Raw genomic sequence first — 21,416 nt, forward strand, 5'->3', positions numbered from 1 at the left:
GCTGGAAAGAAAAAAAAGGCAAAAAATATCCTTCCCCCTCCCCAACCTTCTGATCTATCAGCTGCACATTAACATACCGCCCTCGGCACTGCTGGGGTCCCTGTCCCGGGAATAGTTAATCAGGGTGATGTGTTATATTGGACTGAAATGTATTTGCTCGAGGGAGCGATATACCGATAAGTGGGTCTGTGGGTAAAGCTGGGGAAAATAAACTTGCCAGCAGCAAATAACCCCCCCTCCTGCTCTCTGGGTCTCCCTCCTTCCCCACAGGCTGTTTTCTTGCCTGCAGGAGGTTTGATCCTGCAAGGGGAGCTGGAATGTGGGAGGGAAAGGACCAGCCCTGGGCTGTTGGCATAGACGGAGCTGTGGGGATGGAATGGGGTGAGGTGGACATCCGTCCACAGCGAGGCAATGGCAAGATGGGGGTGCTGGGGCTCTGGACAGTGGGTGTTTAGTTAGATGAAGACTGCTACTACCTCCCTGCACCGTAGGGACACTTTGGTGGGTGCACATCTGGCGCTAGTCCCCACATCTGCCTTCTGGCTGCACCTCATCCCCCAGGTTATGGCATCCTGGGGGCTGCACTCTCCTGGCTGCTTTTGAGAGAGCTTTCAAGGCTCTGCTTGCAGTTAGTGACTGGTGCCAGTACACTAATGAGCACTGAGGGGCACCCATGGCCTTGCTGTCCGTGGTGTGCCAGAGGAGAACAGGGAGAGTGCCCTCAGTGTCATTCTGTGCTGTTCCTCCCATTTTAGTCACCACTCAGCCCTTCGTGATGGACACGGGGCTGTGGTGAGCTTGAAATCTACTCATCTGCCCTGGGTGGGTGTTTGGGCTGCTCCAGGTCTTGGAGAGGGAGGAGGTGAGATCAGAGTGGCTCTAAGCAGATGCACATCATGGTTGCGTCTCTCACCTCTGTTTGCCCGGGAGCCCCAAGCAGCTGCCCAGGTCTTGTGCCCAGCTGAGATGGAGCCCATAGAGGACACCCAGCCCTAGTGCAGGGTCTTCTCCATCGCCACAAAAGAACTTGCACGTAGCTTTGCCTGTCTGGGGAAGCATCCATCCGTCCCTGCAGGTTTTGACCCAACCACACAAGCTACTCCTGAGCCTCCTCCCTTCCCTGCTGAGTATCTTGCACAGTCCTTGCAGGCACATGTTCGTTCTGTCACCGTTTGGGATCTTACAGGGTTTTTTTTTTCCCTATTCTTTATGTTCTGAAGGGCTTTGCAGTTCCTTGCTGGCAGAACCGTGGATGAGGCTGACTCTGCAGAGCAATGCTTTCCAGCCCCTAGTGCTGGGGAATGCCTGCGGATGCCCCCGACTGCTGCTCTCTCCTCCAGCTGCCCTCCATGCCCGCACCCATAGGACTATATTTGGGCTAAATATTCCAACCTGACGGCTGGAATATCTATCCCGATATCCTGTAAACATTTTTTCTGCTTAAAAGATCCAGATTGCTGACAATGAAACCGTGACTCAGCCCCATGTGATTTCCTAGGAACTCAACCAGGATGGGTGGCAGGAGCTGCCAGCTCCAGCCCCTCACGCCCGGCGGGGTGGCACCTGCTGATTCATCCTCACCTTCTTCTTCCCCAGCCTGATAACACTACAGCACGGGCTCCCAAACACCACCCGCTACCTCGTTGCAGCGAAAGCTCTTGTCTGGCAAGAGCCACGCTTATTTTCCTGGAGCCTGGAAGCTGCTGCCTGCACCCAGGCAGGAGCGTGGCCCCGCCTGTGGGTTGTGGCAGTCGATGGGGTGTTTTCTGTGCTAGGCTGGAAGACAACCCCAGCACCACATTGCACCAGCTCCTGGGTTTGACATCTCTGCGCCCCAGGCAGTCGGGAGCTGGCTAGAAATGCTCCCTAGAAGGATGTAGAAATTGGGTACCAGGTTTGAAGCATCCCCATAAAGATTTGCTGCAGCAGCACGCTTTATTCTGCCCCAAAAGTAACAGCATCCAAAGTGTGTTCCAGCAGCTCAGCTCTTTAAAATTGCTCCAAGAGGCAGCAGCCAGGGTAAGGATGTTCTCTGCTGTCCCTCATAGTCTTAAAGGCTTTTAGGTAGTTAATGATTTCGACAGTCTTAATTTGGACTGGGAATGAAAAGTTCAAGCAGTGACTTCAGGGAAACGCTCCTGGGATAAGCTGTAACATGGTTAATAGAAAATTGTAATGTTGTTAGAGTGCTTTCCATAAATGCCAGGAGAGGAAATTAACTGTCTGGTGTGGCTTTTTTTCTTTCTTTTTCCTAAAAGTTGATATAGTTCTTTTAATTTAATGTTTTAATTCATCCCATCAGCGCTCAGCACTCTTGCCATGCAACTTTCATGTTGTAGTGGTTTTCACATTAGCTGTAGCCGCCGATGTCAGCGTGGGGAGAACACGCCATCAGTTTGCTGTGCAGGTATCTAACCAGACAGGCTTTCCACTCAAAACCAGAGTCTGACCTCGAGAAGCTGGTGTGTGCCTTGAATGCAGACCAGAATAACCTTTCTGACGCAGTGCCGGCTGCTCGCGGGTGCTCGTCCAAGTCTGTTGCTTCCTTGATGGGTGCTGTGCAGGTGGTTCGAGAGGGTGAGCATGCTGGTGATCCTGCTCAACTGCGTGACACTGGGCATGTTCCACCCCTGCGAGGACATCGCCTGCGACTCGCCGCGCTGCAGGATCCTCCAGGTACCAAGCAGAGTGTGGTGGAGGTGGCCTCGTGCCCCAGGATGTTTATGTCCTACCTGCGCTGGTGTCACACCAGCACTTAAAAGATGCTGATTTTGGTGCTGGGATTTAAGGAAGAAGCTCTTCCATGTGAGGGTGGTGAGTCCCTGGAACAGGTTGCCCGAAGAAGTCATAAATGCTCCATCTCTGGCAGTGTTCAAGGACAGGTTGGACGGAGCCTTGGGTGACACGGTTTAGTGTGTGGTGCCATGGCAGAGGGGTTGGAACTAGATGATCTTAAGGTCCTTTCCAACCCAAACTATTCTGTGATTCTATGTGAATGCACACATGTCATCAGGCAATGCCCCTGTGCCAGTCCTAATGTAGCCAAGCCTTGTTTGGAGTGCCTGGGGAGGGTTAACCATCTGCAGTGAAAGCAGAGCCCAAAATATACTTGTCCCTTTATCCAAGCACCATGGGTGCTGTTGGCCAGTCTTGGATTGGGGGAGGATGTGGGGCTGCTCTCAGACCTGCCTCTACTCAGGGATTTTAGCTCTTGGTGGTGCAAGAGGAGACCTCGTTGGGCTCAGGTCTCTAATTCCCTGACCTGGTGCAAGCATGCAGTGGTGGAGGAGCATCCCACCTCCATTCCTTTCTTTTGCAGAGCTTCGATGATTTCATCTTTGCCTTCTTTGCTGTGGAAATGATCGTCAAGATGATTGCACTGGGGATTTTTGGGAAGAAGTGCTACCTGGGAGACACATGGAACCGCCTGGACTTCTTCATCGTCATCGCAGGGTAAGCCCAGTGTGACGGGTCTCCCTCTTCATGTGCCTCTCTTGTTATTTATGGAATCACTTGGCGTGTAGTGGATTTGAGGGAGGGTTTGCAGGTCTGAAGACTGGGCCCTTCTGGGCATTGGTGCTGTTGGTATTGTCCATCCTCGTTCTGCAGAGGGGTCACCACCTGGCTCGCAGCGATCCCTCTGGTCCTCTCCATAGCTTGTGGGAGAGCTGATGCTCAGCTCAGAGAGAGAACAGGGTAGGGTGGCAAAAGCTGTTTGTGGTGGACTGTGGCCAGCCCATGCCCTGGGGCTCCTCACTGGGCTCTGGGCTTGGCTCTTCTCCCTCCAGCCCCGCCGGTGGTTGTGGTTTCCATCAGGCGAGGTGGTGGAGGAGCGGGCAGTTGGGAGCACGGAGCGGCGTGCCAGGAGGATAGTTCACTGCAATGTGCATGTTTGCCCTCATTATTATACTTCTTTTCTTGAGGGAAAGCGACCAAGTTTCGCCTTTTTGAGTGTTTTCCTTTCAGAGCAACCTGGTTTGAATTAAAGGATCTTTGAGCACCCGAGAGTCTCCTGGCGGAGGCTGGAAATCCACATGAAAAGTCCCTGGCCCCCAGCCAGCGAGCTGAGTTTCTTTGACACATGAATCGCTCGCCAGCCCTCGCCTCCCTCCCCGCCTTTCCTTTGGGAAAACAGTGGGGTTTTCATCTTCTGATAGAGTTTAGAGATCGAATTTACTGGATTTTCCTGGAAAGGAGCAGGGGGCCCTCCCAGTTGGGCTGTTTACCTGGCATGGGTTTGGTGTGCCCCAAGAAGGGGCAGCACTTTGGGCTTTGCTTATGGTCCATCACCAGCTCCATAGGGTTATGGCACACAGTCTCTGCCAGGCAGCTAGGAGAACCAAAACAGTGTCCCAGTAAAACCAGTAAGGATGTGGAAAGTCTCCCAGTGCATCCTTGGCCTGAGAAAACTCGCTGGCATGCTACACGGGAGTGCTACAGAGACCAAAAGATGTAGTGAAGCTCAAGACCCAGACTGGAGGCAGAGATGGAGGGCAGAAAGGCCAAGAGCTGTAACTATCCCTGTAACCCATCTTCTGCAGAAAACTGCTTTCCAGCTTTTCCAGCCCTTACGAGAAGGCTCAAAGTTTCCTTTGAGATGGCTTTAAACTGAAACAGGGGAACTTTAGGTTAGATATAAGGAAGAAGTTCTTCACAGTGAGGGTGGTGAGGCACTGGAATAGGTTGCCCAGGGAAGTTGTGAATGCTCTAACCCTGGAGGTGTTCAAGGCCAGGCTGGACAGAGGCTTGGGTGACATAGTTTAGTGTGTGGTGTCCCTGCTCATGGCAGGGGGGGTGGAACTAGATGATCTTAAGGTCCTTTCCAACCCTAACTATTCTATGATTCTATGATTCTATGAAGTGTCTGAGCAACATTAGGGGCTGCAGTGATGGAGCATTGGACAAGGTGGGACCCTGGTTCCAACTGGCTCTGGTAGGGTTGTAAACTTCATCAGCATGGCCAAGGGCTGGAGCCTGCTAAAGCCACCTGGTGTATTCTTTAGTTCTTTATTATTTCTCACACTAGAATTAGGTGTGATGAGGAACCAGACCCAAGCAAGGCCAGGCACCCACATGGGGAGACTCAGGCAGGCATGGTGGTGGGTGCTGCTGCGTTCCCTTCACAAACTGGTCCTGGCCTTGCCTGTTGAGCTTGCAAAGACTTTGGAGCTGGAGTTATCCTTGATGTGCTTTTATAGAGATCCCACCATGAAGGGACGTCAGACTAGAGGGACATCAGCAGAGACAACCCTAATTCCTATGCCAAAATATAGCTGCACTTTGCTTAAGCAACCATCAAATCACCTATTGCACCTGGATGGGCATTTGGATGTGTGAGCTACCTCTTTCCCATACAGAGCATGGATAGTGTGCCCTCTATTCTTCCCACATCCCTGGGAGTGCGCAGAGGCATTTATTTGTTGCAGGAGTTTTGCAGCCTTGTAGGTTGACCCCTCCTGTGACTCCTGCCATGTTGGCTTTGCCTCTCGCTAAATGATGGCTCTTTCCTTCATGTGCATGAACTGTTTCCATCTGGGCCCCGTCAAAACCAATTCAGCCAGCAAAGGATCGAACTGGATTTAAATACAAAGTGGAGCCTCTCCTCCCCCTGCGCTCGCTCTCTCTGCTCCCTTTCATGCCTTTGTGCTCTCCTCCAGCCCTCGCCCATCCATCCTGGAGCACTGCATCCTGCTCGGAACATTGCTGCCGTCCTGGAGGCTCCATCAGCCACCCCCAGCAGTGCTGAGTGCCAGGAAAGGCTGAGGGGGCTGCAGGAATGGGCCACTGCTGCAGCACAGATAAAAACAAGGCAGCCAAGCCCTTTACTAGACTAAAGATGTAGGTAAAAAACACTGTAAGAATAAGAGAAGAAAACACTCCACGGTCAAATCCCAACCAGAAGAGGGAAGATCCTCCAGTAGCTCGAGTGCAGCTCTGTAGCTCACACACAGGGCAAATGACCCTGAAGGAGAGCATGTGCCAGAGCAATCCTCAAATCCCTGCTGTATTTGCTGGATACCTGATGAAGTGCATCATGTTTTTATGCATGTCTCGTGTAAGGGCTTCAGCCAGGTTCCCCAGTGAAATGACAAGGGAAGAGACCTTGAAAATGACATTCCCATGTAGCCGTGAAGACCACAATGAAGTAGCTCTGCTTCTGCCTTCCTATTTTTCCCCTCCCTTTTTTGTTCAAGACATGGGAAGAGGGAAGCAGGTCCTGGGTCTCCTGCTCTCCTCCTTTCCCTGCCGCTTCCCTTCCCCTGGGATGCAGATAGTGATGGCAGAGGGAGAGAAGAAGCAGCAAACCCTGTCTGTGTGGTACTGGGTGGGGAAGGCATGTCACAGTGAGGGGCATGTGGGATGTGCTGCGTGCCTGTGTGCTCCCATGGGCACACCATCCACAGAAACCCTTCCCAACCACCACCAGCCTAGGAGAGGCTTCCAAAAAAACCTTCTAGCATTTCACCCTCCCCATTCCTTGCGAAGTTTCTGGACCTGGCAGAGGTTAACCTTGCAGAGGAACCTTTCTGTGCATCTTTGCCCCAAATCTGCCACTTGCAGAGGGCAGGGAGAGCCGCTCGGGTGCTGCGCTTGCTCCTGCTGCGCTGCCGGCCACTTTCGTGTCATGCCATTAAGTACTTCTCAGCTCTGTTAAACTGTCCAGACCAATCTCATGAGCTCATGGAGAGTAAATGACTTCTTTGTGACAATGTAATGCAATTAGCGATAATTGTAGAGTGTGTAATGTCTGCAACACATCTCTGTAATTACAGTAAAACTTGCTGGAGATGAGAATAGCACTGTATTATCAAAACTCAGCTTAGTGAAACACGGCTTTGGCTGTAGGTTGCGGAGTTGCACGGGGAAAAGGAAAGGGAAAAAAGTGATGAATGGCATAATTACGCTGTGTTATTTTAAAGGAGAGGATTCAGGGAGTTCACTTTTCAGAGCACACTTGAAGGTTAGCAGGCATTGCGAGCCAGCTCTTGCCCTCTAAAGATGATACAACACGATTTCAACCTTTCCCAGCGTAAGATGGAGATGTATCAAAGATAAACACTTGTTTACATCCAAAAATATGCAGAAGTGATTACAATTTAGTGCTGACTGAGGCTCGGGCTGATGAACTGCACCTATGGGATAGAGATGTGCCCTCACTTGCCATTTCTTTGGCTGCTTCAGGACCCAGCATCCTCCCGCAGGCAGGGCACTGGGACCTCTTCTCCAGTCAGTCTGTGGGAAGAGGGGAGCCACAAACTGAGACCTACCTGCTCCTCAACTGGAGCATCCCCATCCCCTTTGCTGCAGGACCAGCTTGTTTTGACCCTGAACCTCTGCATCCACAGGGATTGAATGGTGTTTTAAACCATCCCCATCAAAACCCACCCCAAAGCAACAAAATCCCCAACAGTTAATAGTTTTCCCAGGAGAGAGGCTTTAAATCAGGGGATAATTTGGTGCTGCAAGAGTTTACAGGGTTCCTCTCTGCCTTCTCTAGGGTCAAGCAGGGCTCTGGATCCGTGCCTGTGTTTCTGTTCCCTCCAAGCAGGGTTGTGCATCATCCCGTGTTTGGGTTGTGCAGGTCTGTTGTTACTCTGGGATCAGTCAGTTGTTTGGCCAAGTCTGTGGAGTCCTGTTTGTGCTTTGCTCATTGTAATGGGCCTCTTAAAAGACTTTGTAGGAAAGTTAAACACTTGTGGTATATTTTGCTTACAATTTGAGACAAGCTGGGGATGGAGGTGGTTGGCAGGCTGCTTCCTGCAGAAACAGACACCGCTGCTTTTTCTCTTTGCTTCCTGAACACTTCTAATGTTTGTTATCATTTTTTTCTCCCTCTGTTGAAGGCTATATTAAAGAGTTAGCTCCACTGAAGCCTTCATAAACAACCCTTAAGGATGTCTTGCTCCCTCCTGGTTTCAAGTGCTGAATTTCAGGGATCAAATATGCTGCCAGAAGCTTTGCTGTATTCGTAAGTACCAGGAAAGAAAAGGATAGCACAGTCCATCCCTGCTCCATCTAAACCTGGATGGCTTCTGAAGAGCTTTTTAGCTCAGGAATCAGGGTAAGGGTGATGTCAGACTGGTCTCATGTGGCTGCAGCAGCCCCAGAGCATTGGTCCTGCTGGGTCCTTTGGGTGAAGCTTCCAGCACATGGCCTTGTCCTCTCAGTGCCAGTTCACCTCACAGGCAGGCAGAGCTCTTCTGAGCAGCACTTCATCTGTTCCAGGCTGATCAAGGAGCTGCTTCAGCTCCCTAGTTCAGACATGTGGAAGAAAGGGCTGGCATGGGACTGCCTATGGGAAGTCCCTGCTGCAATCTCCTGCTGAGACTGTGGGCAAAGGCTGTTCTTTCCCCAGGTATTAGTCACTGCGTCCTTAAAAGAGAGGCAGGGCTGAATGTTGCTTTTTCATCCCCTCTGCCTGTATTGATCCCTCACACTGAAGAGCAGCATCTTGGAGACTTGCCTTCTGCGTTGGGGGGTAATTGCCCGTGTAAGTGGCTGATTTGCACACGCAATTACCCAATGTGCAATCACAGCCGCAGCCCCACTGAGCTGCAGTGAAAGCTGCACCAAACCCTCTGCAGGAGCCTGCTGGGTTTTCCGGGGTGGATGTGTGTCCTGAAAGGTGTGAGCCTTCTCTTGGGTCCCCACTGCATCCTGAGTTAGGTGATCCTTGGATCCCCACTGCATCCTGGCTAATCCTGAATTAGGCGCTCTTTGCTCCAAGCAGAAGCGGCAGAACCTCATCAAGCTGATGCTCATAATCATAAACCTCTGGGGGTCCAAAATCTGGGGTAGACTTTTGCAATTTGATGCTTTAAGTGGCTTTTGGGAGGATGAAAAGCAGCCGAGACCCAGCGACCAACAAAGCCCCGCAGCTGGGGATGCTTCCTGCATCATGCTGCCTTACCACAGCCTTCGAAGCAGAGCATCCTGAGCAAGTCACGTCCCTGACTCACAGAAACCTGCTGGGTAAAAGAAAACCCTCAGCAGCCTCCCTTGTAGCTGGGCTGGCTCAAACCCACCTCTAAAAAGCCTTGTCTTTTTCAAGTTTTAGGACTTTTTAGAGAGAAAACTCTTTAGTTGCTTTCAGTTCTTCAGCTGAACTTGCTGCTGCTTCAAAAGCCTCATTAGTCAAGTGTCCTGGGTGGGACAAGCAGTGCTGCTGGATCTAGCAGGCTGCGGGGTTCATGCTCCCTCTAGTTCTTTTCTTTCTGTTCAGCTTGATTAAAATGAGTGTTTTTAAAATTAATCAACACCCACGAATGTGGTGAGACTTGTGAGGCTTAAAAAGCAGCTCCTGAGCAAAAGCAGAGCACAGCAAAGCCTGTGAGGGCCAGGAGGAAATCTCATTCCAGCCTTCTGAAGATACAGTGCTGCCTAAATAATGTTCCCTTGTCTTTCCCAGCACCAGTGGCTTAATATCATCCACTGATTACTGCAGTTCGCAGATAAAGGGTGTCTCTATGCCCAGTTTTGGTAACCTTTTAACACTGAAAAATCTGAGCCCCTCTCTTGCCTCTTTGCCTCTCTGGAAGAGGGGTGGGCAGTGCTCAGGGGTGCTTCCCTGCCTGCAGGCATTGCCTTAGGGTCCTTGTGTGACCTTGGTCACATCTCCTGGCTGTACAGCATCCCCAGCACCCCTCTGTGAATGGGGAGAGTTCAAGCTTGCCTTACTAAGTGCCCTCAGCACAAACTCCATGACTCTGATGGGTCTTTGCACCATCTTCTGCTTCCTGAGCAGGAGCGATACTGGGGATGGGAGCAGAGCTCAGGTCACAGAGGTGCTGGGTAGGTGGAGGAAGGGCTTTGCCAGCATTTCTGTGCTCTGTTAGAGCCGTGCTTGGTGAGAAGAGCCCCTCTTGTGACGCTCCTGAGCATCACTTCTGTGAGCCCTTTGCTGCTGGCAGGGCTTAGGAGATTGTTCCCAGTGCTGTGGGTTTTATATGAAAGAAGCCCAAGTGTGCTCTGAGTCTCACTGTCTCCAGGCAGAACAGGAGTGCATTTCAGCTGCCCCATCCATCCCGAGCCATCCCTTGTGCCTGCCTGCTGAGACCCAGGAGTTTTCCTTCTCGAGGAAGTGTTTGCCAAAGGTTTGCATCAGCGCTCTCTCTGCATCCCACCACCAGCCCGTTGTACGTCTGCCTTTGCAGATGCTCTGCTTTTATTCTTAGAAAGCCCTAAATACTTCCGCTTTCCTTCTGAATAACTCCAGCGATCGGGGGTTGCTGATCACTCTGACAAGCCTCAGCATTTCCTATCAATCCATCCTATTTAATGCTGAGTATTTTCCTGAGCCTTTAACTTGTCTGGGCACCCGGGTGCGTGGCAGAGGTGCTGACAGGCATCGTGCTCTCCCGTTTGAGCAGAAATGACATTTGAGTTGAAGATCCATCGGGGGTTTTTTACACTGCAGAGTTCCAATGTGTAGATGTTATATATGCTGGTAAATGCACATGTCACCTCACCACTTGGTGACAGCCTGACACTCACTCTCCCTGGGTAACCTCTCTTGCTAGGGACACGGATTGGTTCCTCCCATGCATCCCCTTGCCTTGGGAAGTGACTTTTGAGCTGGGAAGTGGTGGGATTCTCATTGGATTTGCTCTTTAGTGACTGACTTTTACCCACTTTTTGTTTCCCCTAATAACATCTCTCAAGGCTCTTGAGCTGTTAGTTACCAGCAATGTGTGGATCCTGTCTGGGGTTGAGCTTGTGGTGCTGTAACGCTGGTAGCAGTGTCCAGCAGCAGAGGTGGGAGAGCACCTCCTGGCTCTTGCTCTTGGTGTTCAAGTTACTGAGTTGTTTGGTTGGATTTTTGAATTTTGATTTATAATTGTTCTTTAATATGTTAAACCGAAATGCATTTTACAGCTATGCCCTTTGCAGTTTACAAGCACATGTATCTCCGGGAGTGAGTCTAGAGCTGTCATTAATCAGAAGATGATTTGTCTTGGTGCAGATAACCATCTGCTGCTCTGAATTTTGCTGGTAGCTTCTGTTTTTAGTAATGGATGAAAGAAAAGCTGTATGTTTGACATGGGCTTTTTACCCGAATCCTGCAAACCATGCCAAAACCTTTTCCAACAACAAGTGGAACTTCAGAACCATTAAATCCCAGAAGAATTACTGTCCCTCTGATACCTTAGCCAAAGCTCACACCGTATGGTAAGTCCTACGCATTGAGGAAGGGGCTGGTTTTGTCACTGCAACCAGGTGGGCTTTTGTGGACATGCTGCCTTCCTCTGTGATCAGGGGATGAGAACAAACATCTAGCATCCAACATTCATCTCCTGGGACTGTCCCACGGCTGTGGGTGTCAGCTAAATACAGAGGAATATGTTCAGGTTATTTTGATCTTGGATACGGTTTGAGCATCGTCATCCTCATTAGAGCCTATCAAGAGAAATCAGATGAAGTGTCACTGCACCAAGTGTGGAGTCATGTATTTGGGGGTTAGAAAGAGCAAGTCTTCTCTACCTGCTGATGGCCAGAAGCGGGTGCACCTGGGTGCTCCTCACCTGCTGAGGGCCAGAAGGGAGGAGAGTGGGTTTGGCTGATCACAGCAAGAGACCTGCATTGTGCTGCGGCAGTGGCAAAGCTAACACATTTCCTCATGAATCCTGTGGGATTTCCAGCAGGGACGGAGGGGGCAGCATTGATGCCTTAGTGCAAGGCACCAGCAAAGCCTCCTCCAGAAGCTTGATTAATCAGGCAAGATTAATTCAGACCAGGGCAGGCGTGAAGAAAGGTTGTGACTGCGAGGCAGAAAGCCTGTCTATGAGATGGGGCTGGAAGAGCTTGTTTTGTTTGGCTTTGCAAAATTAAGGCTGAGAGAAGACGTGATTTGTCCTCTGTAAATACACTGGGTGGGTAAATACCAAGGACAAAACAGCTACAGAATCAGAGAATCAACTAGAAGCTACTTAAAAGACAGCACTGCCATAGGAACAAATGGATATGGCTTGCCCTAAATAAATTAGGGTTGGAAGTTAGGCTTCTAACCATCAAAGTTGGAGGGAGGGAACCACCCAACCAGCTTTGAGATGGAACTTGGTAATTTTTTAAGAGGTTTATATCCTGTGGTTGCCTGTGGCAGTGGGAGCCTGGCTGTGCAAGGAGCCTTATGGTCCTCTGCCTTGCCTTGCCTTGCCTTGCCTTGCCTTGCCTTGCCTTGCCTGGCTTTGCTGCTTCAAGAATGCTTTCAGGAAGAGATCACATGTTTTACCACATCTGGGAAGCAAAGTCCTGGTGGTGATGTGACTGATTGCCCCACTGTGCTTAAGTGAAGGTGCCGTGAGCAGAGTTGAGACAGTGCTGGGGCACTCCAGGCTTGCAGCAGTCCAACTGCCTCCTCAGACTAAGTCATGTGCAGGTTGCACCTCAGTGTTCTGAGCTGTGAAATAACCCCATCAGGCACAGCGTAGGAGCACTGGAGGGTTCCTTGGTCCATGTTTGCCCCATTTGTTATCTACAAGAGTCATCAGTTTTGATTTGTGTGCTTGCCTGTCCACCCGAGTTCCACTCACCAGTAGTCTCTGCTGGGTAGAGCTGGCATGGCTGCACACCTCCCATGCCCCATGGAAAGAGCCTGCACGAGGGGATGCTGCTCTCTCCTGTGGTGGTGCTCAGCACAGCAAACCCAGGTGCATTAAGGAACCTGTGTAATTGTTGTTAAAAATGGGTCTGTCAGGAAATTGCTCCCCCTTGGAGTATGCAGCCACTTTCAGAAGCTTTTGCCCTGGTCCTGTGCAAAACACAGTAACCAAAGCAGATGACAGAGAGGGAAGATCTGTGGCTGTGTGAGCTGCTGTGTCACGTTCTCACTCATTGACTTTATTCTGATACGCAAACAACCCTTAATTAATTCCTCTGGCAAACTTTCCTGGTGGGAGAGATGCAGTAACGAGTCCCCCTGTGAGCGGCTGGCATATGATGTTTGATTTATAATGTTTGATAATCTAACATTTCTCCAGAAGATCCTTGATGTTCCTCCGTGTTTGTGTCTTCCGCAGGATGCTGGAGTATTCCCTGGACCTGCAGAACGTCAGCTTCTCAGCAGTCCGCACCGTCCGTGTCCTGCGGCCCCTCAGGGCCATTAACAGGGTCCCCAGTAAGTTCCTCCCCATTTATGCAAGTTCTTTGTATCTGTGCCCTAAAGATGGAAGATGCAATCTTGCATTGCAGCTCAAAGGTTCACCCAAGTGTGGTAGTGCCAGGTCCTACCACCACGCTCTGATTTCCAGTGCTTGTCATTTTTCTGCTTTAAGTAATATTCCTTTTGACACCTGTGGCATCAGAGATGAGCCACCGGTCAATAAGATATCCAGCACTGTCTTCAGACACCCTTTCTTCTCATCTGATGAGGGTTTCAGGAGGCTGCTAAGGTCTGCTAAGGTGAAGGGATGTAGGTGATAGTGATTGACTGAGCCAAGGCTGCAGAGGCAGATGGTCTGAGCCATGTTGGTCCCACCCTCCCTGTGCTACCCCATCCTTTATGGGGTATATATACCTGGAATATATATATATGGGGTATATATAAATACCTGGAGAAATGGGGGTGAAGAAGTTTTGTGGTGGGTGGCATTGCCTGCTCCTGCATGGCAGCAGGTGATGGCAACCCAGCCCTGTGTAATGAGAGGCATTGGCCATTCCAAACCCAACCAAACTGCCCAGGGAGCCATAGCAAAGCCTGGGGTCCTTAGAGGTGCTAGGCTCTGTCCCTCTCAGTTGCCATATGGATCAGGTGTGTTAAATGTAAGTACAACTGCATCAGAAACATTGTTTTCCTGATCCTATAATCCTGGGTATCAAATCCAGCACTGTTTTAGCCAAATTAAATCCAAGTCCAAACTCCCCTATCCAAACTAGCCCAATGCCTTGATGAACACTGATCAGCCTCAGTTCTGTCTGCGGTGCTGGAGGTGCCTGGGCTCTATTTATGTTTCTGGTCCTGACTCTTGGACTTAATCTGGCTTTGCTGCTGCTGTTCCAATCATTATGGTAGCTTCAGAATCCTGTTTGCAATGGTTTTTTTTATCCCCACTGCTGACCTGATGGATGGCTGAATTTATCCACCACTGTCTAACTGGGGATGTAATTCACTTAATGTATTTTGAAACCCCGGGTAATTTATCTTGGCTTCTCTGCAGCGCAGTTACAATGGGATAGAAATGTAAGGTGGGGGGAAAAAAAAGAGGTTTGTGTGATGATAAATGCAGTAACCACAGAAAGTAATTTCAGTTAATTAGGAGTTGATGCAAGGTGGTTGTTCCCTAGTAGATGAGTAGAAGAAAAACCCTGATAGAGAGGAGGTGACAGCATCAGGCAGAGAGAAAGGAGTCTTGTTGAAGTATCAAAGTAAAGAGTGCAACCGTAAAGGTTTCTTTAAATGAAAATCAATATAAGCGAGTGAGAGAATGCAGAAGATGGGGAAAGGAGGAGAGCAAGAGATGAGCAGAATATTACAGAGACGTCAGATGAAATCAAGTTTTTTGTGTGTAAATGTCAAGTCGAAGTCACCCTCAATTTGTCTTTGTTACAGAACTGGCTGTTCCTGAATTTGTGAGAATTAACTGCCAGAGAGAGTCTCGTATTTTAAGGAAGAGTGGGGATTTAGGGCAGAGGAGTGGAATTAGGGAGGAAAGGGAATTTTAATATATATAGAGTGGGGAAACAAATATGACTGAGCAAGGGAGAATGTCAGAGTTTGGTCTCAGGGAAGAAAGGAAACATGTAATTGCTAGAGAACTTTAGGAGGAGTGGACTTGAAATCGGGAGCAAAGGGAGAGGTGCAGAGAAGGTTGGTTGTGTGCCCTGGAGCGGGGCAGGGATGAAGAGGGATTTCCCAGGGACTTTGGGGGAAACCAGACGGGACTGGGGAGCTGCAGGTGTTTAAGCCATGTGTGGTTGACAAGGATGTGGTTGGAAAGTGGTAGTTGTCAGTGCAAGGAAGAGTATGGATGGAAAGGAAAAGGTCAGGAGGACATAGCCGGAATACGAAAACTCAGCGTGGACTTTTCACTTCAGGTATGCGCATCCTGGTGACGCTTCTTTTGGATACATTGCCCATGTTGGGGAACGTCCTCCTCCTCTGCTTCTTCGTCTTCTTCATCTTTGGCATTGTGGGAGTCCAGTTGTGGGCAGGTTTGCTCAGGAACCGCTGCTTCCTCCCAGAGAACTTCAGCATGTGAGTCTGTGTGGGCAGCAGAAGTGTCTCTGCACTTGGGCGAGTCTGTCCCTTCAGGAGCTAAGGATATCCATTAAAAAGCCTTGGTCTTCTGTAAATGCTGCCTGCTCCTAAATGCCACCGTAAGTCCTGCTCAGGCACACGTGGCCAGGACAGTGAGCTGTGACAGTTTGCTATTCCGGTCCTGCAGGACCCTCAGCCAGCACTTGGGAACCTCTTTGAATCATAAGAGCCAACAAAACCCCCCTGAGAATAAGAGTTCACGCTTTCTAAATTCAGCATGTCATTAACGTGTGACCTTTTCTGCCTTCATCGAGACTCTGAGGGCTGAGTCCTCTTCAGCAGCTGGTGGTGGTTATTGGTATGGCATGTGTAGTCCCACCTCAAACCCAGGGAAAGCTGCTGGAGCTGCTGTACATTTTGTGATGCTAGATCCTTCTCAGTCTCGGAGCAAGAGATGGACCCAAAGTGTCCATTTTCACAGATCCCTGGATTTTTATTGTGATCAAATGGGGTTTTGTAGCACCCAGTTTCCTGGCCAGACAGCTTGCCAGATGTAGGAATGTTGGAACAATGGTTGAAATATCTGTTAGCCATCAGCCTCATTCAGACCAGCATTTCCATACCTACCTACCTGTTTTTTCCCCACCATCTCCCTCCCTCTGAATGCTAAGAGAAGGGCAGGTAACTACAAGCCCTCGGTGGCTGCTCTGCCAAGCTCCAATCCCCTGTCACCTTTCAGTGGGTCCCTTTCAAATGTTGACTCCCTGGAGTTGATCCAGCTACATCCATACCTGGATGGAGACATCCTGCAATGCAAAACCTCTTTCCTGCACACAGCAGGAGCACAACGATGCTGCTGTGGCTAGGCTGGGTCTCTGGTCTGGAGCTGGCATGATGTGCCTTTTATCCTCTCCCACACATCTCCTAACCACTGCCACCCCTCCTGTAGACCATGCCCTCAAAGGGCAGTTGAGAGAGTCATTTCAAGGGCACGTCCCTGTTTGGTAAATGGCAGGAGAGCAGGGGCACTGCTTCACCACTGAGTAAACCCAGAAGAGCCACAGGTTTGGGTGCTGTTTAATTGAGCCAGAGTTCCAGGGGTTCAGATAAGCTTTGAGGGGTATTAAAGGCAATTCTGCAGGAATTAACCAGGCTGAACTAGGCTTAAAAATATCTTTGCAAGCTTTAGTGGGAGTCTTGGCAGCATTAAGGAGATAGCTGTGTGCAGAGCAAGAAGCCAGTTTCTGGCTGGCCATGGGTTGTTTCATTTCCCTGAAGAGTGTTTGCTGTGGTAAGACCACCCTCAGAGGGAATTTAGAGCTTATCTATGGGCTGAACAGTCACTGTGACATGCAGATGAAGGCCCTGTCTCTGGTTTTTAGTAAGCTTGGAAGGTTCTTGTACATAGAGTATTCCCAAGCAATTCTCAGCACCTCCAGGAGGACAGGAGATACAGGAGCTTACCGACTGAATTCCATCTTACTGCAGCAAAGGCATTTCAGGGAAGCCCTGCTGGGCTGAATCCTGCTCTCAGTCCCCTAAAGTCAAAGCCAGAGCGCTTCCAGATGGATGACTCTTCAGAATGTCATCAGAGGGGTTGCTGAGTGGTCAAGTGCTCTTGCCTCAGTTTCCCAAAACCCAGTTAAGGACATCATCTCACCCAGCGGGGCTACAGAAAGTCCAAGAGGGTCTCTTTCAAAGCTTTAAGATCCAGAATAAGAGATGTTGGACTTTGCTGTCGCAGCTGTTACCTTGCCAGGCTGCCTGCAATTGGTGTGCAAACCCAAGCCCTGTCTGGACTCTTTCAGCCCCTACACGGTGGACTTGGAGCGATACTACCAGACAGAGAACGAAGATGAGAACCCTTTCATCTGCTCCCAGCCCCGGGAGAATGGGATGCGCTACTGCCGGAGTATCCCAACACGGAGGGAGGAGGGGCTTGAGTGCACCCTGGATTATTACTCCTACAATGACACCACTAACACATCCTGTGTCAACTGGAACCAGTATTACACCAACTGTTCTGCCGGGGAGCACAACCCCTTCAAGGGAGCCATCAACTTTGATAACATTGGTTATGCCTGGATTGCAATATTTCAGGTGAGACTGGGCAGCAGGTAACATGGTGATGGCATTGGTAGGTGCAGGATTTGGCTCCTCAGTGTCTTGTACTGCACCAAGACCAGCTGTGGGGTGTCAGAAATGACCCAGCCAGGAGAAACGTTGCTTGTGCACTTGGTGTTGTAACTGAGTCTTGACGCGTTCATTTTCCCTTCCTATCTCCACCAGGTCATCACACTGGAAGGTTGGGTGGACATCATGTACTTTGTCATGGATGCACACTCCTTCTACAACTTCATCTACTTCATCCTCCTGATCATTGTGAGTGGCCTTAGGGGAACATGGGCATCCTGCTGGCATGTGGAGTGACCGAGAGGAACAGGGCAGATAATACAGTGTATATAAAAGCTGATTTAGAAACCAGCCTGCTGGAAGACTTGCAGCTTCAATACATTGTATTGCAGCTGAGTTTTGCTGTGAACATGAAGAAATACATGCTTAAGCTATGATAGACACATTTCTGTTGTTGCTGCTTCTACTACTACTTCTCTCCTTGTGCTCCAAGGTTCTCTCTCTTAATTGCCACCTTGAATTTAAGTGTAAAAGTAGGCAAATTTCCCCCAGTCAGGTTTTGAGCTCTGGAAGGGGAGGAGGCTGCCCAGAAATTCTCCATATTGAAGGACAGAGACAGAGGGGACATTTCAGGGAAACAATCCCAAACTTCAGAGAGCACATCAAGAAAGGAGGGAAGAGATTACTGCCCACAGCCCACCCACATGTCACAGCATGATCCGAGACCACCCACAACAGAGCCAACAAAGAGTATCTGTGGGGTGGGCTCCATGAAGGGCTTCACCCATGCAAGCAGAATTGTCTACTCTGACTGGCTGAGCCCATTGTCTAGACTCCTTGTAGTCAAGGGAGAAAAATAGGTGCTTTAAGGGAGTGATTCATCTCCTCCAAAGGTAGACATCCAAAATAAATTAGATGCATTGCAGACTTGATGTGCCTATTTCTCTCTTGACTTTAAAGGATCATTAGGTGCCCCACTCGGATCTATCTGAGATAGGTGAGATGAGTCCCTTTCTCGCTTTCTAATTTGACTAAGCCCTGCAAAATAGCTGTATGTTGTCCATTAGGCCATTGTGGGGATTTCTGCTTCTCATCAAATCAGGACTCAAACCCTGATGAGAGAAGATCGTTTAGTCCATGGTGGTTTTTCTAGCTAATCTATTAGCTTCCCCAGAAAAGAAACAGTCCCTTGCTTTCAGCATCCCCTGAATGTCAGGAAGGGAGGAAAATCAGTGCTTTTCCAGATGCCGTGCGAGTAACGTTAGCAGCGTGTGATAGTCCGTTAGCATGTCAGTAATTCCCTGTGATCCAGGCTGGGCTCTGCAGAAGGCAGAACCTCACGAAACCCTGGTTGGAAATAAACCCTCCAGGCTGTGGGTACAGCCCACAGATGCCCTTGCGTAACAGTCACCCGCAAATCCCGTTAGCAGGGGAAAGGGATCTGCTTGTAGGCTGCCCTGAGGCTGCCCGGAAAAACGTTCCTATCAGGAAGGCTCAGTGCATTCATCAGTAATGCCACTAATTGTGATAATTACAACCGCTGTCTGCGGGGAGAGAGAAACATCGCCTTAAAAGAGCAAAAGCTTTTTGTCACAATAATCTTCTCTCGTCTTTGATCTCTGACATGCTCCGTGGAGCACTGGCGTGGGAGTCCCTGGGGTGGGAGTTTGGGGGGTGACTCAGTCCCTCCATGGTGCTGGCTGATGGTCCCTGTTGGGTGATGCAGGGGATGGGGCTGGATGGGGTTTGCTCTGGCTCCTTGTGCTGGGGTGTGAGGTGAAGCAGGGCTGTGGGGTCACCCTGAGGCGGCTGATGGCTCCTGTTCCCCTTAGGTGGGCTCCTTCTTCATGATCAACCTCTGCCTGGTGGTGATAGCAACGCAGTTCTCCGAGACGAAGCAGCGCGAGAGCCAGCTGATGAAGGAGCAGCGGGTGCGCTACCTGTCCAACGCCAGCACCCTCGCCAGCTTTTCAGAGCCGGGCAGCTGCTACGATGAACTCCTCAAGTACCTGGTTTACATTGCCCGTAAAGGCAGCAAGCAGCTCGTGGAGCTCTACCGGGTGGCAGGTGTGAGGATGGGCTTCCTCACCAGCCCCGCAAGCAAGGCAGGTACCGACCGGCATGCCAGGAAGCACCGGAGGAGGAAGCGGGCCTCAGTGCACCACCTCATCCACCACCATCACCACCACCACCACCACTATCACCTGGGCAATGGGAACCTGCGGGCACCTCGTGCCAGCCCGGAGATCAGCGATGTGGAGACCAGCTCACTCCACAACGGGACCAACCGGTTGATGCTTCCCCCTACAGCATCAACCCCACATGGGGCCCCCAGTGCTGCTCCCAGCAACACCGAGTCTGTCCACAGCATCTACCATGCTGACTGCCACTTTGAGCCGGTGCGCTGCCGGTCATCCCTCCCGCAGCCGGGCCTTGGCTTGCCGAGCCCAGAAGGGATCCCCAAGAACATTGTGGGCAGCAAGGTGTACCCCACGGTGCACCCCAGTACCTCCCATGAGATGCTGAAGGAGAAGAACCTTGGGGAGGCGGCGGTCGGTGGTGGGAGCAGCACCCTGACAAGCCTCAACATCCCACCAGGGCCGTACAGCACCATGCACAAGCTGCTGGAGACACAGAGCACAGGTGAGCCTGGAGCTGGATGTCAGTGTGGGTTTGCCTTGCAGAAATGGAAACTACGACCTGATTTATTTCTCTTTCTGAATCTTTGCAGGGTTCTTTTCAGTCCACGTTACAGAGAAAGGCGATAGCTTTCCAGGTGAGGCCGATAGGAATCTTCTGACCTACCTAATGTGTCTTATAGCCAAAATGAGGAGAGAGTTTTCAACATCCCAGATTTCCTACTTGCAAGCATCCAAGGGAAATGAACGTTTTAAATGAACCCATTTTCTTTCCCATCCCCATCTCCTCCCCCCCCAAACCAATTTGTTCTGCAATTAGAACAATCTCCCAACCCCTGCACTCCCCAAATTAGCTAGAACTGGGCTCAGTGACACTGGGCCTGGCTGCTTCCAAATGGTCACATTCCTTGCTGAAATGCAGGGGTTTGAGTTGCCCACCACTTGCAGCAGAGCTTGGGGATGGACCCTCCAGACCTGAGTCCCAGCACATCCCTGAGCACTGCGTAGTGTTGTTGCCTATGGCACACGAGGCTCGGGGAGATCAAGTGTCTGCTTTGCTCAACGGCAATTGCAGATGCTGAGTATTAAGAATCTGTGATTTGCTCAGGAAGCACATAACAGAGCCAGGTGCTGAATGCAGCTTTCCTGGATCAGGGGTTTCACACCTTCTCCACAAGATGCTCTTTTCCCCTCCACATCCTGAGGTTTGGAAGCCTGGGCCAGTCTAGTCCAAACCCTCTCAGCCTCCAAGAAGCATTTCTGGCCAAGCTTTCCCAGACAGTCTATTCCTTTCCCACCCCTCCGCAGTGGCATTGACCTTTCCAGCCAGGAGCTGTGCAGGGAGAGACCAAGCCAGGCCCCCAGCCCAGAGAGTAAATGCACAGAGCTGGGCTCTGAGTTGGTTTAGTGCTGGGGTTTTATTCCCACTGCTGCGTGCTGCTGTACAGGAGTCGGGCACGTGCTTTGCAGATAGCCTTTTCCCTTGGCCAGATGGTGGGATCTGGGGGGAATATCCTGCTGGTATTGTCACCTGGCAGCTGGGAGCTGCTGTTAAGGGTGGCACGTGGAGGGGGAAGCTGGTGATTTTGGAGCATTGGCAAACAGCGGGAGCAGGAAAGGAGGCTGCTACAGCAGTGCTGCTGATAATTACAGCCCAGAGCCTGCCAGGGCCAGAGAGCTGATTGCTTTTTCCTAGCTGTAATGGCCAGAGGTGTAACGAGGTGAGCTTAGGGTCCCGGGCAGCTGTTTCTCCTGGGGACAGCAAAGAGAGCTTGTCACTGGGGAGAAGACAGTCAGGGAGCCCAGACTTTGCCTAGGGCTTTTTAATCCAGCAGGAGCCCTTTTCCCCTTAGGAAATGCCAGTCATGTCAAGGCATCAGCTTGGTGCTAATGGGGACTGGGGGTTGCTCCTATGGCTGTCACCCTGGCTGACGGGCTGCCATGCCCCTTCC

The 21,416-nt window shown here is 50.6% G+C and overlaps 1 protein-coding gene across 1 annotated transcript in view; it reads left to right on the forward strand.

Moving 5' to 3' along the window:
• Window positions 1-2,583: 2,583 nt before the first annotated feature.
• CACNA1G (calcium channel, voltage-dependent, T type, alpha 1G subunit) overlaps window positions 2,584-21,416 on the forward strand; it is a 96,090-nt gene continuing 77,257 nt past the window's right edge. Inside the window, exons 1-8 of the mRNA XM_010015073.1 lie at window positions 2,584-2,676; window positions 3,320-3,453; window positions 13,017-13,114; window positions 15,031-15,190; window positions 17,002-17,293; window positions 17,483-17,575; window positions 19,159-19,969; window positions 20,058-20,136. Coding sequence (XP_010013375.1) covers window positions 2,584-2,676; window positions 3,320-3,453; window positions 13,017-13,114; window positions 15,031-15,190; window positions 17,002-17,293; window positions 17,483-17,575; window positions 19,159-19,969; window positions 20,058-20,136 — 1,760 coding nt within the window. The remainder of the gene's footprint in view (window positions 2,677-3,319; window positions 3,454-13,016; window positions 13,115-15,030; window positions 15,191-17,001; window positions 17,294-17,482; window positions 17,576-19,158; window positions 19,970-20,057; window positions 20,137-21,416) is intronic.

The sequence above is a fragment of the Nestor notabilis genome, unplaced genomic scaffold (genome assembly GCF_000696875.1).
Source record: "Nestor notabilis isolate BGI_N333 unplaced genomic scaffold, ASM69687v1 scaffold2385, whole genome shotgun sequence".
Taxonomy (NCBI): domain Eukaryota; kingdom Metazoa; phylum Chordata; class Aves; order Psittaciformes; family Psittacidae; genus Nestor; species Nestor notabilis.